This window comes from Salmo trutta, chromosome 6 (assembly GCF_901001165.1).
Source record: "Salmo trutta chromosome 6, fSalTru1.1, whole genome shotgun sequence".
NCBI lineage: Eukaryota > Metazoa > Chordata > Actinopteri > Salmoniformes > Salmonidae > Salmo > Salmo trutta.
In genome coordinates, this window is record NC_042962.1 from 40,207,935 (window position 1) to 40,229,200 (window position 21,266).

At 41.1% G+C, this 21,266-nt stretch overlaps 1 protein-coding gene across 3 annotated transcripts in view; it reads left to right on the forward strand.

Annotated features, from left to right (window-relative positions):
• LOC115195911 (neural cell adhesion molecule 2) overlaps positions 1 to 21,266 on the forward strand; it is a 446,035-nt gene that overhangs the window by 416,362 nt on the left and 8,407 nt on the right. For 2 of the 3 annotated variants that reach the window (XM_029756255.1, XM_029756257.1), the window contains exon 15: positions 12,471 to 12,678. In XM_029756255.1, the coding sequence (XP_029612115.1) occupies positions 12,471 to 12,678 (208 nt within the window). The remainder of the gene's footprint in view (positions 1 to 12,470; positions 12,679 to 21,266) is intronic. The other variant, XM_029756256.1, reaches the window with a different exon arrangement.

Here is a 21,266-nt window from a genome sequence, read left to right on the forward strand (position 1 = left end):
ATCAGTATTCGTCATTAATCGCCGCCCGTGGGGTCTATTCAGGAGGGTGAAATGTTAAAGAAAAATAAGATAAATGTATTATGTAGAATAGATATGATTGTCTGTTGAATAGGGATTCGTGACAGATCTATTCATTATATTTATTACTGCAAACTTCTGAATAGTTCCCCTCACTGAACACATCCAAATTGTTTGACTTTTGATATTGTAGTGACACCATTAAATGCCTACCTGCAGTGTATCTGATATGCTGTATAACCTCCAAGGATCTACTATATGCCTCTCTCTGTGTTTCTTTTCTAAACAATCTCTATTTAATTCTCCCTCTTTATGCATTATGCATTCCCTGGGTCTAAAATTGTTGCTTTTCTTTTGTCCGCCTCTCCTCCCATTCTTTCTCTCTCCTAGATTGTCTTGCAATGAACTGCCACTAACCTCCCCTCTCCCTTACTTTTTTCCATCCATGAACTCCCCTTTGAAAAATGTCATTGATTGCCACTCTGCCCTTGGTTCCTTTCCCTCTATCCTTCTTAAATCATAGCACCACTCACGTCAGACCTCCTGAATCACTATAGAGTCTTCCCTATTTCCCTCCTAAATTCTGTCTCGTCCCGGCTGTTTCTTTTTGAATGATCTCCTTTCTGTAGGATTTTTGGCATCCATCTTGGTTTTATGTCCCCTATGTGTTTAACATATGGCCTGATGGATGTGAATGGAACGGAACATTTTGTATGTTGAATGATATGGCGAGTGTTTGTCTCTGTTTAAAGCTACCATAGAGGTAATCATTCTCCTGTACAATATCATATACTACTCACTTTTAACACACACCAGTGGTGCTGGTTTAAATAAATTGAAAAGAACATAACAGAAACGCCCGCAAACTATGTGCTCTTTATAACACCTTTAAAGGATCATTAAAGTTGTAAGTTGAACCACTCTTCACTGGTAATGTAAACTTCTAAAATATTCCCCTTGATAGCAACGCTACTGTTGCTATCAAAATAATAATGATGCCCATTAATGTAATTGCAGCTCTCATGAATTCCGTTTCTTTTTTCACAGGAAAACAAGACAGGGTGATGTACAGCCAATTATCTTGTACACGCCCTACTCCCCAAAAAACTCACAAGCATGTACATACAAAACACTCAACACTGTTGCAATACATTTTTTAATCAAGAGTAATTTCAGTTTGGAAATTAGCTATGTTGGGGAAGCAGCCTAGAAATGCTGTGAAAATGTTTACTTTCTTACAGAGAAAAAAAGACTGGCAGGCAAATCCGTTCCCTAGTTTTTTTGTATCCATTCCTTCAGATGTTTTATTTGTTCCATGTTCTCCTTGTGTAGACTAATATGTTCTTCCCACTTGCCGAAAACATATTGCAGCCTGAATATCATTATATTAGTAAATTACATGCTTCAAATGGTGATGATTACTTAACATTTAATAGCTTATTTCCAGTTTCAGTGTTTTCATATGCCTCCAAATCATAAGGGCAAATAATAGGTAACGGGTGTGAAAAACCCCTCAACTAGCCAGAGGAATTTCAATAGCCTGAAAAGCCAGGAGCCTCACTGGCAGTCATAACTGAATGATGGACAGTACCAGTCAAAAGTTTGGACACACCTTCTCATTCAAGGGTTTTTCTTTATTTTTACTATTTTCTACATTGTAGAATCATAGTGGGATACATTGTAGAATCAAAACTATGAAATAACACATATGGAATCATGTAGTAGCCAAAAAAGTGTAAATATATATATATATATATATATATATATATATATATATATATATATATGAGATTCTTCAAAGTAGTCACTCTTTGCCTTGATGACAGCTTTGCACACTCTTGGCATTCTCTCAACCAGCTTCATGAGGTAGTCACCTGGAATGCATTTCAATTAACATGTGTGCCTTTTTAAAAGTGAATTAGTGGAATTTCTTTCCTTCTTAATGCGTTTGAGCCAATCAGTTGTGTTGTGACAAGGTATGGGGTGGGATACAGAAGATAGCCCTATTTGGTAACAGACCAAGTCCATATTATGACAAGAACAGCTCAAATAAGCAAATAGAAAAGACAGTCCATCATTACTTTAATTAAGACATGAAAGTCAGTCGATTTCAAGAACTTTGAGCATTTCTTCAAGTGCAAAAATCATCAAGCTCTATAATGAAACTGGCTCTTATGCGGACCAACACAGGAAAGGAAGACCCAGAGTTACCTCTGCTGCAGATGATGTCATTAGAGTTACCAGCCTCAGATATTGCAGCCCAAATAAATGCTTCACAGAATTCAAGTAACAGACACATCTCAACATCAACTGTTCAGTGGAGACTACGTGAATCAGACCTTCATGGTTGAATTGTTGCAAAGAAACCACTGCTAAAGGACACCAATAAGAAGAAGATACTTGCTTGGGCCAAGAAATACGAGCAATGAACATTAGACCTGTGGAAATCTGTCCTTTGGTCTGATTCCAACTTTGAGATTTTTGGTTCTAACCGCTGTGTCTTTGTGAGAAGCAGAGTAGGTAAACAGATGATCTGCGCATGTGTGGTTCCCACTGTGAAGCATGGGAGAGAAGGTGTGATGGTGGGGGTGCTTTGCTGGTGTCTGTGATTAATTTAAAATTCAAGGCACACTTAACCAGCATGGCTACCACAGCATTCTGCAGCGATATGCAATCCCATCTGGTTTTTGCTTAGTGGGACTATCATTTGTTTTTCAACAGGACAATGACCCAACACACCTCCAGGCTGTGTAAGGGCTATTTGACCAAGTAGGAGAGTGATGGAGTGCTGCATCAGATGACCTGGCCTCCACAATCACCCGACCTCAACCCAATTGAGATGGTTTGGGATGAGTTGGACCGCAGAGTGAAGGAAAAGCAGTCAAAAAGTGCTCAGCATATGTGGGAACTCCTTCAAGACTGTTGGAAAAGCATTCCAGGTGAAGCTGGTTGAGAGAATGCCAAGAGTGTGCAAAGCTGTCATCAAGGCAAAGGGTGGCTACTTTGAAGAATCTGAAATATAAAACATATTTTGATTTGTTTAAAATCTTTTGGTTACTACATGATTCCATATGTGTTTTTTCATAGTTTTGATGCCTTCACTATTATTCTACGATGTAGAAAATAATCAAAATAAAGAAAATCCCCCTGAATGAGTGGTTGTGTCCAAACTTTTGACTGGTACTGTATGTTTACACTTTGTGCAAACTCGTATCTATGCAACTTGGACAACATGAACAGTTGTCAATTTTGGGTGCCTCCTGTCGTAAAACATGGTGCATCCAAGCACCTGGATGTGTTTATGTTGTTTACAATTGTGCATGTGACTCATCTGAGGCAGAAAGGAAAGGCATGCAAATTTATTGTGCATCATTTCCAAGAGGCTTCGGGGGTAAAAGGTGCAATTATGCGCTCTCATCCCTGCGCTAGGCAGGTGAACATCTTGTGTGACGTAGCCAACCAGGCACAGATAGATGGCTCTTTGTTCATAACTAAAACTGATAGCTATTTGCTTTGTTGCAATGAGCTAATTGCCAGGCTAGAGTAGGTTTCTAAAGAACTCCTTCGGAATATAGATAAAGAATAGCTAAGGTCATGAAGCAAAGCCAGACGGAATTCCTGCCTAGGGATGAGAGTGCATCATTGCACCATATTTGCACCTTGAGTGGTTTTAAACGGCCGTTACTAATATGCCCTTATGATTCGGAAGCAAATGAAAATAAGCTATTGAATGGTCATTGATCACCATCATTTGAAGCATTTAGGCTGCAGTATGTTGTTGGCCAAGTGGGACTGTCAAGATAGCCGACATAAAAAGAAGAGGGGACGAATACAAAATCAGAGGGAACAGATAAAAAGAAAAAGGGATTAAGCTGGCTGTTTTATTTCTTCTCCGCCATGACCCCTAAGGGGCTCCATACTTTCGCTAACATTTCTAGGCAATAGTTCCTGGTGGAGCTTCTGAATATGACAGAAACTCTCCGAAAGGACAGACCATGTCAAGTCACTGTGATTACAGTCGTTTGGTTGTCAGGTGTCCCATTTAGGGGGCCATTTTGAGTCATTTGAGCTGTGTGATTTAACAAGTGGCTGATTCTAGGCCCTATCACTCCCTTCCCAGGAACACTTTTGTCTGTGCTTTACAGCAATCACCACACCATCGAGCCCAAATAACCGGCCCCATTTCGTTCCACAACCCTAGCGGCAACGAGGGTACTTTGCTCTTTAAAAGTGTGTTCAGTCGTAACGCTCCGTTTGGGCTCGCCATTTTGGAGTTGCGTGCAGGCCAGATCTCGGGGCCTTTTCGTGAGTCATCATTCTTGATGAATTGTTGGAGAGTTGTTAAGGAGAGAAAGTGCCTGGATGTCTGTGTCTAATGTTTCTGTGACCTTTGGTCTTAGATGTGGAAGAGATGTAGTATACCATATAAACAGAACATTGTAAATGCACTGGGATAATGTGTGAACTTTTGGTCAAGGCAATTTTGTCTCGTAACTGCAAGGAGAATGTTTAAAATGACATTACAGAGTAGATATTATAATATTACATGCAATTCAAGCATTAAAGTGCAAAGTTATACACTTCTTAGTTTGCTTGAAATGGCATGAGAAGAATGATTTACAACATAGTCTATGTTTCTCCAGACAACACTTTAGTTTAAAACAACATATAATAGTCTTTGATGGTTTTTCCATTTCCTAATTATTGAAGTGTACTTCAGCTATGTTAAGGCTCTTTAATTCAGCCTTAGTAATGGTGGAGACTCATCATCCTCTTATCTCTTAACTAAGAGGATCTGGTGTGGGTGTGCTGATTCTCTTCCAAGGCTTTCTCCAGTGAAGTAGCAATACTTCCCCATGGCATAGAGCACAAATTGGACCCTCAAGTCTAGCTATGATGGCGTCACACACACACACACACACACTCACAGTGATGTTTATCCCTAAAAACCATTAGCACCCGCAAGTTCCGCCCAATCAACGGCTCCCGTTTTGTCATCGTTAATTGACCGACTACCTCTCAGATCTAATCAAGTCCAACCCAATGAGTGCTCTGGCCTAATGAGTTGATGACAGAGACGTAGACGTATACGGATGGCTCCCACTCCAAGAGAGATGCAGGATGACTTGCATTAACAGACTATCAAATTGAGCCGCTAATGGGCTAATAAATCAAGAGCCAATAGGACGTGCTTTCTAGATTAATCACATGGAATAAGCAGACAGGGAAATTGATATACATCGCCATCGGTTTGATAGGATATAGAGTAGAAGACTAGAAAGACACACAATTAGCGAATTTTAACAAACGTTGTCATTCCCGGTCTTTTCTGCTACTTTGAGCTGATTTGTCACTGCTTGGATTATGAGGATAAGATCAAAAGCTATAAGGTTTAGAGTTCTATCCTCTCACTGGGGCTCTGAAACTGATGTGGGCTCTGTTATTCTCAACGACCTCAAAGACATAATTCGGCACTGCGAAAGGAAGTAGTAGTAGTAGTTGTGTTTTGAAGCCGAACCCAGGTAATATATTTGGCGGAATAGATTGGAATGAATTTCGAACACACACAAGGTAGGCAGCTAGAGCAGCTAACCCCAGAGGCACTTGACAGCAGAACAAGACTTCTCCTTGTTCCCCTTTTCCGTTTACCCTCCTTTTTTCTTTATTTTCATTGTTTTCAGTCGAGAGATCTAGCTACCCGAGACCTTGAGACACCCCAGCTGTCATCGTTTGAACATTGCAAGGCACCTAATAGACATTTGTCTCTGTCAAGATTTGAATTACATTCACTTGGCGAGGATTCTTTTTCATTTCACCTTATTGCTCAGCAAATTGGAAATCGGAGGTGTGAAAAGTAAAAAAGCGGCATGTATTTCCCCCTGGCTTCCTTCCTTGGTCCCGCTTATTTGAAATGTGTTGCTTCACGTCCATTGATTCCCTCCAATAATAAAGAGATCAAACCAGGCTCGCAATGGAATGCAAGGCAAACGACTGCTGAGCTAGTGGCTCAAGAAAGATTGATACGGTTTAGAGAGTATGTGCCACTGTGAGGAAAAAAGACACTGTTAATGGGTTCTCTCCCTTGGAATTCCCCATTTTCAATCACCAACTATTTATAATTTACTATATATGCTTTGACAATGTCCTTTCCACTATTTGAAGCGCGGTCAGTGAACCATCATACCCAGTCGGCAAATTTTGACATTGGACATTATAATGACATTGCTTCCTACTTGTAAACTGGTTTCTAGTTATAGAGATGTCAGATTAAAACCAGGTAAAAGTGTTCTTAATTATAACCCCCAAACTCTACGACATTAAAGTAATGCACTAACACTATGTTTTGTCTCTCTTTTTCTTCCTGTAATTGCCTTGATCGACAAGGATCTGCCCTGTTCTTCAAGAGGCTATAATTGAATAGTAAAGCTTTATTACTATGATTACAAGGGGTTTAAAGCCGTAGAGGGCCAGAGCCACCAGCCTCCAAACCAAAGGAGTGGATTGGACAGGAACCAGGATGTGTGCGGAATGTGACTCAGCACAACAGTATAATACCCTTCTCTGGCTATGACCAAATTCTCATAATGTGCTATTTAGAAGGTAACTAGGCATAAATAAAAGTAATTTGTGTCTTTTCTATGTCCTTAAATTATTATTTTCTCCTTATCCTTTGTTCAGGATGGGGTTTGTAGCAATCATCCATTATTGTTTTGTTTTGTTTTTTTGTATGCGTACTCCATAGTTTTCTCTTTTCATAACACGACGGCTTTTGTGTGATTATTTTTATTCAATTGATTTTAATTGATTTAGTTCCATTCATCCTATGTTTGTTTAACTGTTTTATTATTACCAATGCTGAATTGATTGCATTCATTGACAAGGTCTTCAAGGCCTCACCTCTACCGCCAAAGAAAAACAGCTCCACATTAGGCTGTCTATTATTATTATTATTATTATTGTCTAAATCTATTGAATCTTTCACAAAGATTTGCCCTGACCAACCTTCAGATGCGCATTCAGAGCAGTTATCAGTAATCTGAACACATATGATTTTATACACAAACAAGTGTTTCATCAAAATATTAAAACAGACAATTGAACTGAGTTTTAATGCACTCTGAGAGCAAAATAGTTCAATACGACATTGCGCAGTTTTGATGAGAAAAGGTCAATAAGGTAAACATTTTTTATCATTGCTCTGTTTACCCTTGAGGAGTACTTGCAAAGCTATGCATGCATCTCAAATGGCACCCAATTCTCTATATACTGCACTACCGCTCACCTGGTCAAAAGTAGTGCACGATAAAGGGAATAGGGTGCCATTTGGGACACATGCTAACATTCTTAATGGGAGACAGGAAAGTGGTTACCACCTACTAAGCTTTGGCTCATCTACCTTCAAATGAATTCAGATTCATTTGCCGACAGAGAGAGCCCCGTGGCGGAGGGAAAATATTGATCCAATCAAAGAGGTTTGCCGCTGCCTCACGTCCCATGATGCAACACTAAAAACACACTACTTTAATTTAAATTCCTAGCCACAAGGCTTTCCCTTTTTCTCTTTCTCTCATTCACTCAATCTTCCTCTCCTTCTGTCTCTATTCCCTCTCTTCCTTGCGCTAAACTGCTCGCTCTGACGGTGCTTGCCACTGATTGCTCTCGCTGCCAGCGTTGTTCGTTCTCGTTCAGGTGTGTCTGTAGGTGTTCAGCTCTGACCCCATGCCACAGGCTCTATTTGATCAACACCAAGGTCACCGGTACTCACCAGTGCTCACAATTAGAAAACACCAGAGGTGTGTCCCGAATGGTACTACAGTAGTGGGACACAGCCCAGATGAGGAGAGGAGAGGAATCTGAGCTAACTGCTTGAGTGTGTATTCGCATAATATGTATGAAATAGCTATGTGGAAATAGCTGGGGTAGCTTTCAGTGAGGGGTATCGTATGTGTTTGGTTATGACCACCTTTGTCCAGGTTACCGGCGTAGGTTATGGCTCACAGTGTGTGCGTGTCTGTCTGTTTGTATGTCTGTCTAGCTTGGTGATGGTGCTTTCTATGTCCTCTTGTCCTACCTGGGCCTGCATTTATCTCCAACAGCCTGTGCCTGGGGTATATGACTATGAAGTGTGTGTCTGTCTGGGTTGGTTATTGGCTCACTGTGCAGGATCCTGGGCGTGAAGCATCTCAGACTATGCATATCTGGCTTGGTGAGTGACAGTGTTCTCTCTGTCCCTCTTGTCCTGCCTGTCGGAACTCTGTTGTGGAACTGGGAGCTGGGGTGTTTTACTGTATGATTTGTACTATGTCTGTCCGGGTTATTGGCAGCAGCTTCTCAGAGGGGTTGGGTTAAAAGCGGAAGACACATTTCAGTTGAAGGCATTCAGTTGTATCCCCCTTTCCTTTCTTCCTGGGGTCCAAACACATTAATGCACTTACATTACACAAACACAAGATAAAACAGCACATGATGTAACATTATTACACCACAACATACAGTGCATTCAGAAAGTATTCAGACCCCTTGACTTTTTCCACATTTTGTTACGTTACAGATTTATTGTAAAATGGAATAAATAAAACAATTTCCTCAACAATATACACGCAATACCCCATAATGGCGAAGTGAAAACAGTTTTTGAGAAATGTTTGCATATCTATTCAGAACCTTTCTTATGAGACTTGAAATTGAGCTTCAGGTGCATTCTGTTTCCATTGATCAGCCTTGATGTTTCACTGTGGTAAATTCAATTGGACATGATTTGGAAAAGGAAACAAATCAAATCAAATGTTATTGGTCACATACACATGGTTAGCAGATGTTATTGCGAGTGTAGCGAAATGCTTGTGCTTCTAGTTCCGACAGTGTAGCAATATCTAACAAGTAATCTAAGAATTCCACAACAACTACCTAATACACACAAATCTGAGTAAAGGGATGGAATAAGAATATATACAGTTGAAGTCGGAAGTTTAAATACAATTAGGTTGGAGTCATTAAAACTTGTTTTTCAACCACTTCACAAATTTCTTATTAACATCTTTCATCTAGATGTTCCGCTAGCGGAACATCTGCTCCAATATCCAATGATGGGCGTGGCGCGAAATACAAATTCCTCTAAAATCCGAAAACTTCCATTTTTCAAACATATGACTATTTTACAGCATTTTAAAGACAAGACGCTCATTAATCTAACCACACTGTCCGATTTCAAAAAGGCTTTACAGCGAAAGCAAAACGTTAGATTATGTCAGCAGAGTACCCAGACAGAAATAATCAGACACCCATTTTTCAAGTTAGCATATAATGTCACAAAAACCCAGAAGACAGCTAAATGCAGCACTAACCTTTGATGATCTTCATCAGATGACACACCTAGGACATTATATTATACAATACATGCATGTTTTGTTCAATCAAGTTCATATTTATATCAAAAAACAGCTTTTTACATTAGCATGTGACGTTCAGAACTAGCATACCCCCCGCAAATTCCGGGGAATTTACTAACAATTTACTAAATTACTCACGATAAACGTTCACAAAAAGCATAACAATTATTTTAAGAATTATAGATACAGAACTCCTCTATGCACTCGATATGTCCGATTTTTAAAATAGCTTTTTGGTGAAAGCACATTTTGCAATATTCTAAATACATAGCCCAGCCATCACGGGCTAGCTATTTAGACACCCGGCAAGTTTAGCCTTCACCAAAATCAGATTTACTATAAGAAAAATGGTCTTACCTTTCCTGTTCTTCGTCAGAATGCACTCCCAGGACTTCTACTTCAATAACAAATGTTGGTTTGGTCCCAAAGAATCCATCGTTATATCCAAACAGCGGCGTTTTGTTCGTGCGTTCTAGACACTATCCGAATGGTAAAGAAGGGTCGCGTGCATGGCGCATTTCGTGACAAAAAAATTCTAAATATTCCATTACCGTACTTCGAAGCATGTCAACCGCTGTTTAAAATCAATTTTTATGCAATTTATCTCGTAACAAAGCGATAATATTCCGACCGGGAATCTGCGTTTCGGTAAAAAGAGGGAAAAACAGAAAGGCGGGGGCGGCCAGTGCACGCGCCTAAGCCTTTTGTCTGCTGATAGACCACTTAGCAAAAGCGCTCGTGTGTTTCAGCCAGGGCTTTGAATTACGTCATTCAGGTTTTGGAGCCGTAGGAAGTGTCACGTAACAGCAGAGATCCTTTGTAATGAATAGAGATGACAAAGAAGGGCAAGAAATGGTCAGACAGGGTACTTCCTGTACAGAATCTTCTCACGTTTTGGCCTGCCAAATGAGTTCTGTTATACTCACAGACACCATTCAAACAGTTTTAGAAACTTTAGGGTGTTTTCTATCCAAATCAAACAATTATATGCATATTCTAGTTTATGGGCAGGAGTAATAACCAGATTCAATCGGGTACATTTTTTATCCGGCCGTGAAAATACTGCCCCCTATCCATAACAAGTTAAACGAACAGCTTGGTGCATTCAGCTTGTCAGCACTTATTTAAAAAACAAGTAGTGATGAAGTCAATCTCTTCACTTTGAGCCATGAGATATTTACATGCATACTACTAATGTTAGCTCCCCATGTACATTAAGTCCCTCTGGATAAGAGCGTCTGATAAATGACGTAAATGTAAAATGTAAAAAAAGGGCCAGCCATGCTGCCCTGTTCTGAGCCAATTGTAAATGCCCTCTTTGTGGCACCTGACCACACAACTGAACAGTAGTCCAGGTGTGACAAAACAAGGGCCTGTAGGACCTGCCTTGTTGATAGTGTTGTTAAGAAGGCAGAGCAGTGCTTTATGTCAACATGTTTTGACCATGTCAGTTTATAATCCAGGGTTACTCCAAGCAGTTTAGTCACATCAACTTGCTCAATTTACACATTATTCATTACAAGATTTAGTTGAGGTTCATGGTTTAGTGAATGATTTGTCCCTAATACAATGCTTTTAGTTTTTAAAATGTTTAGGACTAACTTATTCCCTTCCACCCATTCTGAAACCTGCGGCAGCTCTTTGTTAACATATTCTTATTCATATTCTCTTATTTAGAATGCTTATTTAGAACGGCCAGTTCCGAATGATGCAACAATCAGCATTTGAGCTGGCCACACTTTTTTCAGAAACTATTTACACAAACACAGTCCTTACAAAGTTATGTCCAGAATGTGAGAAGTTTTTTTTTGGATGCAATGTTCCGACATTCACAGAAGTAGCTACAGCATAACACAACCATCCAAACCGGAAAAATGTAGGCTACATTTGGCCTAGCACTAACTGAGGAAAGATTGACATAACACAAGCGGTCATATTTTCTAACTCTCGGCTGACATAAACTACAATATGAATTAGCTAATAGCAATTACTATGTATAATTAATTACATCACGGGTGAGCTCACAATTGATCTAAATAATTGAGTAAAACACTTTCTAGAAATCGAAAGTAATCCGACGATAGGTAGTTTGTGCGCGCCGCCATGTTTGTTTTTTTCGCATCAACAAAAGATAATAAGACAAGACAAGATGAGTTTGGTCTGTTTATAGTATGCATGTTGAAGGGGGTCTACCATCGTTCACATCCCACCATTAACTTCCGGAAGTTCTCGAAAAATGAGTGAACCCTTACTCACCTCGGTTTGTTATAACGTTTTTGGTCCGACATGGCTCACATCAACACTTGGCTGCATGAGTATTAGTAACTGGTGTCACGTGAGGTTTCCTGGTTGCTCCTAATTACACACCACAGACCAACAAATATTTTTTACATCAACAACATAGGAATCAATACAAAACGTATTGTATTACCTATTACACACTCTATTAGGCCCAGCCTTTGGATCTTTGGTTTTCCTAGATATGGCTACTCTGTTGTGATCACCACATCTGATGGATTTGTATACTGTTTTAAAGCACAATTCTGTAGCATCAGTAAAGGTGTGATCAATACATGTTGATTATATAATTTCTGTGCTGTTTGTAACTACTCTGGTAGGTTGACTGATAACCTGAACCAGGTTGCAGGCATTGGGTTCCAGTTTGAAGCTTTTTCTTGAGTTGGCAGCTTGATGAAAGCCAGTCAATATTTCAATCACCCAACAAATATACCACTCTGTTGAAATCACATGCATTATCAAGCACATACTGACTGTTGGCACTTGGAGGTCTATAGCAGCTTCCCACAGGGCTCTCTCTCCGTTTCTCCCATCTTAGCAGACTCCCTGTTCAGCAGTTTGGGTCTGGGGGCGGTGGTGACTCGGTATATAACTTGTTGAGTGACAATACTCTCTCTCTGTCAGGCCTCCATCCAGCAGACTCCCTGTTCAGGGGCCTTGGACTCTGTGGGTGGTAAGGGTTATGTTAATAAGATGTGTGTCACTTACACTTTCTCTGTAACTCATTGAGTGACAGTACTCTCCCTCTGTCCGGCCTCCATCCAGCAGACTCCCTGTTCAGCGGCCTGGGGTTGGGGCCTGTGGTGGGCCTGGGCCTGGTCGGCTTCCTCCTGGTCCTCGTGGTGGTGGACGTCAGCTGCTACTTCCTGCGCCAGTGCGGCCTGCTCATGTGTATCACACGCAAGCTCTGCAGCAAGAAGACGACCACCAGCGGCAAGAGCAAGGAGATGGAGGAGGGCAAGGCCGCATACCTGTGAGTGGACCTTTGAATTGTGAAGACTGACCTTGTGTCATAGAATGTGTGATGTGACATTGTCAGTCAGTCAGGCAGTTAGTCGCAAGTGATTGTTCACCTGCTCACTCACTCACTTGCTTACTCACTCACTCCCTCGCTCCCTCACTCACTCAGAGTGTATCTCAATTCTTTCTACTACCTTTTCCCTCATACATTCTGATCTGGAAGAATTGTATAGGTGAAAGTTAATCCTCCATTTTGTTTCTGACATATTTATTTTCACCTGTCCAAACTTTACATATAATTGCAATTTAGACTATTGAGACGCATGCAAAGGCAGTTTATATCTCACCCGGACACTCCCTACTGTCAAAATATGTAAATCACTTAATGCTCACTCTTCATTATGCAGAAATATACTTGGCAAAGTTTGTTTTTCATGTGAACTTGTATGTGGTATGTTTGGTGTGTATGCACGCACGTGTTGGTGTTTGCATGTTCGTGCATGTGTGTCAAATCAAACTGTATTAGTCACATGCGCCGAATACAACAGGTGTTGACCTTACAGTGAAATGCTTACTTACGAGCCCCTAACCAACAATGCAGTTTAAAAAATATACGGATAAGAATAAGAGATAAAAGTAACAAGTAATTACAGTGCAGCAGTAAAATAACAACAGCGAGACTATATACGGGGGTACCGACACAGAGTCAATGTGCGGAGGCACCGGTTAGTTGAGGTACATGTAGATAGTTATTAAAGTGACTATGCATAGATGACAACAGAGAGTAGCAGGTGTGTAAAGAAGGGGGGAGCAATGCAAATAGTCTGGGTAGCCATTTGACTAGATGTTCAGGAGTCTAATGGCTTGGGGGTAGAAGCTGTTAAGAAGCCTCTTGGACCTAGACTTGGCATTCCGGTACCGCTTGCCGTGCGGTAGCAGAGAGAACAGTCTATGACTAGGGTGGCTGGAGTCTTTGACAATTTTTAGGGCTGTCCTCTGACAACACCTGGTGTAGAGGTCCTGGATGGCAGGAAGCTTGGCCCCAGTGATGTACTGGGCCGTTCACACTACCCTCTGTAGTGCCTTGCGGTCGGAGGCCAAGCAGTTGCCATACCAGGCAGTGATGCAGCAATTCAGGATGCTCTCAATGGTGCAGCTGTAGAAACTTTTGAGGATCTGAGGACCCATGCCAAATCTTTTCAGTCTCCTGAGGGGGAATGCGTTTTGTCATGCCCTCTTCACGGCTGTCCTGGCGTGCTTGGACCATGTTAGTTTGTTGGTGATGTGGACACCAAGGAACTTGAAGCTCTCAACCTGCTCCACTGCAGCCCCGTCGATGAGAATGGGAGCGTGCTCGGTCCTCTTTTTTCTGTAGTCCACAATCATCTGCTTTGTCTTGATCACATTGAGGGAGAGGTTGTTGTCCTGGCACCACACGGCCAGGTCTCTGACCTCCTCCCTATAAGCTGTCTCGTCGTTGTCGGTGATCAGGCCTACCACTGTTGTGTCATCGGCAAATGTAATGATGGTGTTGGAGTTGTGCCTGGCTGTGCAGTCATGAGTGAACAGGGAGGACACAAGAGGGGACTGAGTGAACAGCCCTGAGGGACCCCTATGTTGAGGATCAGCATAACAGATGAGTTATTACCTACCCTCACCACCTGTGGGCGGCCCGTCAGGAAGTCCAGGATCCAGTTGCAGAGGGAGGTGTTTAGTCCCAGGGTCCTTAGCTTATTGATATGCTTTGAGGGCGCTATGGTGTTGAACTCTGAGCTGTAGTCAATGAATAGTATTCTCACATAAGTGTTCCTTTTGTTCAGGTCGGAAAGGGCAGTGTAGAGAGCAATAGAGATTGCATCATCTGTGGATCTGTTGGGGCGTTATGCAAATTGTAGTGGGTCTAGGGTTTCTGGGATAACGGTGTTGATGTGAGCCATGACCAGCCTTTCAAAGCACTTCATGGCTGCAGACATGAGTGCTACGGGTTGGTAGTCATTTCGGCAGGTTACCTTAGTGTTCTTGGGCACAGGCACTATGTTGGTCTGCTTGAAACATGTTGGTATTACAGACTCGGACAGGGAGAGGTTGAAAATGTCGGTGAAAACACTTGCCAGTTGGTCAGTGCATGCTCACAGTACACGTCCTGGTAATCTGTCCGGACCTGCGGCCTTGTGAATGTTGACCTTTTTAAAGGTCTTACTCACATTGGCTGCGGAGAGCGTGATCACACTGTTTTCCAGAACAGCTAGTGCTCTCATGCATGTTTCAGTGTTATTTGCCTCGAAGCGAGCATAGAAGTAGTTTAGCTTGTCTGGAAGGCTTGTGTCACTGGGCAGCTCTCAGCTGTGCTTTCTTCCTAGTCTGTAATGGTTTGCAAGCCCTGCCACATCCGACGAGCGTCAGAGGCGGTGTAGTACAATTCAATCTTAGTCCTGTATTGAAGCTTTGCCTGTTTGATGTTTCTTCGGATGGCATAGCGGGATTTCTTATAAGCTTCCAGGTTAGAGTCCCGCTCCTTGAAAGCGGCAGCTCTAGCCTTTAGCTCAATGCGGATGCTCCCTGTAATCAATGGCTTCTGGTTGGGGTATGTGCGTACGGTCACTGTGGGGACGAAGTCACCGATGCACTTAATGATGAAGCCAATGACTGATGTGGGTTACTCCTCAATGCCATCGGAGGAATCCCGGAACATATTCCAGTCTGTGCTAGCAAAACAGTCCTGTAGCTTAGCATCTGCTTCATCTGACCACTTTTTTATTGATCTAGTCACTGGTGCTTCCTGCTTTAATTTTTGCTTGTAAGATTGCTTGTAAGCAGCGTTTGTGGCGTGTGTACACATACATGTGTACGTGAAAAAATCTGTATATGTGAAAGAGGGGGAATACAAGGCTATGTGTTTGTACGGAGTGTCTAAATCTAGGTTACAGTGTGTGCTTATCTGTGTTCAGGATTCATTGAGCATGCCATTACAAAACCACAGCTATTACTATTTACCTCCACTTTCATTCCATGGAACTGGAGTTTAATTTGAAACAGCATGAATAATTAATAAATGCAAGATAGGACTGATGACTCTAGCACAGCAGAATGGATGGAAAGAGTGATAGAGCTTGGGAAAGATGGAAAGAGAGAGAGGGGTTAGGGAGAGCGAGAGATAAAGAGAGTGAAAGAGGAGAGAGGGACAGAGGGAGAAAGATGGATAGTGTGGGAGAGTTGTCAGTGTGCCTACGTGCTGTCTCTCAGCCAACGCAAAGGAAGGGAAGAGCCTAACAAGGCAGCGTGTAGCTAGACTGACATTGTGCTGAGTTACAAGGAGGTGTAATGGAGTCTACAGTGTGTGTGTGTGTGTTTGTTTGTGTGTGTGCGTGCGTGCGTGCATGTGACTGTCTGGTCGGTGGGTGGGTGATACAGTACCTTGCAAAAGTGTTCATCCCCCTTGGCGTTTTTCCTATTTTGTTGTATTACAACCTGTAATTTAAATAGATTTTTTGGTGATTTCATGTAATGGACATACACAAAATAGTCCAAATTGGTGAAGTGAAATTTAAAATATAACTTGTTTAAAAAATAAATAAAAATGTAGAACGGAAAAGTGGTGGGTGCATTTGTATACACCCCCTTTGCTATGAAGCCTCTAAATAAGATCTGGTGCAACCAACTAACTTCAGAATTCACATAATTAGTTAAATAAAGTCCACTTGTGTGCAATCTAAGTGTCACATGATCTCAGTATATACAGTGTCTTGCGAAAGTATTCTCCCCCTTGGCATATTTCCTATTTTTTTGCCTTACAACCTGGAATTGAAATAGATTTTTGGGGGCTTTGTATCATTTGATTTACACAAAATGCCTACCACTTTGAAGATGCAAAGTATTTTTCCTTGTGAAACAAACAAGAAATAAGACAAAAAAACTGAAAACTTGAGCGTGCATAACTATTCACCCCCCCAAAGTCCATACTTTGTAGAGCCACCTTTTGCAGCAATTACAGCTGAAAGTTCGTGGGGTATGTTTCTGTAAGCTAGGCACATCTAGCCAATGGGATTTTTGCCCATTCTTCAAGGCAAAACTGCTCCAGCTCCTTCAAGTTGGATGGGTTCCGCTGGTGTACAGCAATCTTTAAGTCATACCACAGATTCTCAATTGGATTGAGAGGCCCCAGAGTCTGCAACACCACTAAGCAAGGGGCACCACCAAACAAGTGGCACCATGAAGACCAAGGAGCTCTCCAAACATGTCAGGGACAAAGATGTGGAGAAGTACAGATCAGGGTTGGGTTATAAAAAAATATCCAAAACTTTGAACATCCCACGGAGCACCATTAAATTCATTATTAAAAAATGGAAAGAATATAATACCACAACAAACCTGCCAAGAGAGGGCCACCCACCAAAACTCATGGACCAGCCAATGTGGGCATTAATCAGAGAGGCAACAAAGAGACCAAAGATAACCCTGAAGGAGCTGCAAAGCTCCACAGCGGAGATTGGAGTATCTGGCCATAGGACCACTTTAAGCCGTACACTCCACAGAGCTGGGCTTTACGGAAGAGTGGCCAGAAAGAAACCATTGCTTCAAGACAAAAATAAGCAAACACGTTTGGTGTTCGCCAAAAGCATGTGGGAGACTCCCCAAACATTTGGAAGAAGGTACTCTGGACAGATGAGACTAAAATGTAGCTTTTTGGCAATCAAGGAAAAATACCTCATCACCCCGAGAACACCAAAAACATCCCCACAGCATGATGTTGCCACCACCATGCTTTCCTGTGGGGATGTTTTTCATCGGCAGGGACACAGAGAAATTCTTAAGGGAAACCTGTTTCAGTTTTCCAGAGATTTGAGACTGGGATGGAGGTTCACCTTCCAGCAGGACAATGACAATAAGCATACTGCTAAAGCAACATGTGGGTGGTTTAAAACCTGTTGAGGACAGACGTTCCGCTAGTGGAACACCGTTCCGTCTGCGGAACCCCTAGCCAACAGCCAATGGCATCGCACGGCGCGAAATACAAAACCAACTAAAATACCACAATTCAATTTTCTCAAACAATCAACTATTTTACACCATTTTAAAGATAAGACTCTCGTTAATCTAACAACATTGTCCGATTTCAAAAAGGCTTTACAGCGAAAGCAAAACATTAGATTATGTTAGGAGAGTACATAGACAAAAATAATCACACAGCCATTTTCCAAGCAAGCATATATGTCACAAAAACCAAAACCACAGCTAAATGCAGCACTAACCTCGGATGATCTTCATCAGATGACACTCCTAGGACATTATGTTATACAATACATGCATGTTTTGTTCAATCAAGTTCATATTTATATCAAAAAACAGCTTTTTACATTAGCATGTGATGTTCAGAATTAGCATACCCACCGAAAACTTCCGGTGAGTTTACTAAATTACTCATGATAAACGTTGACAAAATACATAACAATTATTTTAAGAATTATAGATACAGAACTCCTTTATGCAATCGCTATGTCCAATTTTAAAATAGGTTTTTGGCGAAAGCACTTTTTGCAATATTCTGAGTACATAGCTCGGCCATCACGGCTAGCTATTTTGACATCCGCCAACTTCGGGGTCACCTAAACTCAGAATTACTATTAGAAAAATTGGATTACCTTTGCTGTTCTTCAGCAGAATGCACTCCCAGGACTTCTACTTCAACAAAAAATGTTGTTTTGGTTCCAAATAATCCATAGTTATATCCAAATACCTCCGTTTTGTTCGTGCGTTCAGGTCACTATCCGAAGGGTAACGCCCGAGCGCATTTCGTGACAAAAAATGTCAAAATATTCCATTACCTTACTTAGAAGCATGTCAAACGCTGTTTAAAATACATTTTTATGCTATTTTTCTCGTAAAAAAAGCGATAATATTCGAACCGGGCAACGTTGTATTCATTCAAAGAGAGAAAGAAAAACTTGGCGAGTTCTCGTGACCGCGCATCTCCAGTCTCACTGTCCCCAGGCTGACCACTTACAAACTCTGCTCCTATACTTTGCCCAGCGACAGCAGACACCCCATTCCACTTTCTGGCGGCTTAAGAGAGCCAATGGAAGCCTTAGAAAGTGTCACGTTACAGCACAGATGCTGTAATGTTGATAGAGATACAACAGAAGGACAACAAATTGTCAGACAGGGCATTTCCTGGAATCTTCTCAGGTTTTGGCCTGCCATATGAGTTCTGTTATACTCACAGACACCATTCAAACAGTTTTAGAAACTTTAGAGTGTTTTCTATCCAAATCCACTAATTATATGGATATTCTAGTTTCTGGGCAGGAGTAGTAACCAGATTAAATCGGGTATGTTTTTTATCCGGCCGTGAAAATACTGCCCCCTATCCCAAAGAAGTTAAGGGGAAACATTTAAATGTCTTGGAATGGCCTAGTCAAAGTCCAGTCCTCAATCCAATTGAGAATCTGTGGTATGACTTAGAGATTGCTGTACACCAGCGGAGCAGTTTTGCCTTGAAGAATGGACAAAAATCCCTGTGGCTAGATGTGCCAAGCTTTTAGATACATACCCCAAGAAACTTGCAGTTATAATTGCTGCAAAAGGTGGCTCTACAAAGTACTGACTTTGAGGGGGTGAATAGTTGTGCACGCTCAAGTTTTCTGTTTTTTTGTCTTATTTCTTGTTTGTTTCACAAGAAAAAATATTGTGCATCTTCAAAGTGTTAGGCATGTTGTGTAAATCAAATGATTTAACTTCTTGGGGCTATTTGGGACGTTAGCGTGCCACCCGTGGCGCACCCTATCAACAGCAGGTGCATGTCAAGAGCGGCAAATTTGAAACCTAATAAATGTCAAAAATCAAGTTTTTCAAACATACAACTATCTGACACCCTTTGAAAGATAAACATCTCCTTAATCTAACCACGTTGTCCGATTTCAAAAAGGTTTTACGGGGAAAGCATAATGTTAGGTTATGTTAGGAGAGTACATTGACAATAGCTGTGTGTACTGTATTGTCAATTCAAAGACAGGCGTCACCAAAACCATAAAATCAGCTAAAATTATGCACTAACCTTTTACAATCTCCATCAGATGACACTCCTAGGACATTATGTTAGACAATGCATGCATTTTTAGTTCTATCAAGTTCATATTTATATCTAAAAACAGCGTTTTACTATGGCGTTGATGTTCAGGAAATCGTTTCCCTCCAATACCGGCAGTCAAGTCATGACAACAAAATAATTAATTCATATTAGAAAACATTGGTAAAATATTATATTGTCATTCAAAGAATTATAGATTTACATCTCTTGAACGCAATGGACTTGCCAGATTTAAAATTAACCTTACTGGGAAATCACACTTTGCAATAATCTGAGCACTGCGCCCAGAAAAATACTCATTGCGATACAGACTAACCGCCATGTTGGAGAGATCTAAAATCGAAAATACTATGTAAATAATCCATTACCTTTGATTCTCTTCATCAGATGTCACTTCCAAAGAATCTCAGGTCCATAACGAATGTAGTTTTGTTCAAAAAAGCTCATCATTTATGTCCTAAAACCTCCGTGTTGTTAGCACATGATCTAAGCCAGCCGGACTTCACTTCACGAACGGAAAAAATATATTTACGTTCGTTCAAACATGTCAAACGTTATATCGCATAAATCATTAGGGCCTTTTTTAACCAGAACATGAATAAAATTCAAGGCGGACCATTGGGTTCTCTTTTAAAACGTTTCGGAATGAGAGTACCCACCATCAACTCGCGCGCAAGGTGTCTAATGGGCCATCACCGTTCCAAGGCTCTTCTTCAGTCAGATCTCAGAGTAGAAGACTCAAAACACTTTGTAAAGGCTGGGGAGATCTTGTGGAAGCAATAGGAAGTGCCAAAACATTCCTCAGCCCCTTTGTTTTTCAATGGTATAGGCTTAAAGTCAATTCAACAAATCAGGTATCCACTTCCTGTCAGAATTTGTCTCAGGGTTTTGCCTGCCAAATGAGTTCTGTTATACTCACAGACACCATTCAAACAGTTTTAGAAACTTTAGGGTGTTTTCTATCCATATATAATAAGTATATGCATATTGTAGTTACTGGGTAGGATTAGTAACCAGATTAAATCGGGTACATTTTTTTATCCAGCCGTGAAAATACTGCCCCCTATACCCTAACAGGTTAATCCAAAAATCTATTTTAATTCCAGGTTGTAAGGCAACAAAATAGGAACAATTCCAAGGGGGGTGAATACTTTCGCAAGCCACTGTATCTTCCTGCTGAGACTGCAGACTGCCTCTGACTAAGGCCTTTCTACACATCTGAGGGATTTGGATTAATGGAAAGTAGGAGATGCTTTAAGTTTAAGATGCATCATTCAGATCCATCACGGTGCCTAAGTGGTGCTAAAATGGGATTCTAAGTCTTAGAGATGTGTTGAATGTTCTGTAGGATTGTATAAGTTATGTAAGACACTTACATGTAAATGGTCCACCTACTCATGACAGTAATTGGTGAATGGAAAGAGATGATACCGTATGTATAGTAACATTAGATTCTGATGGAGTTGACTTGTGTAGGGTTGTGATTCGTAATTCGTGTATGGTTGTGCTGGTCATGT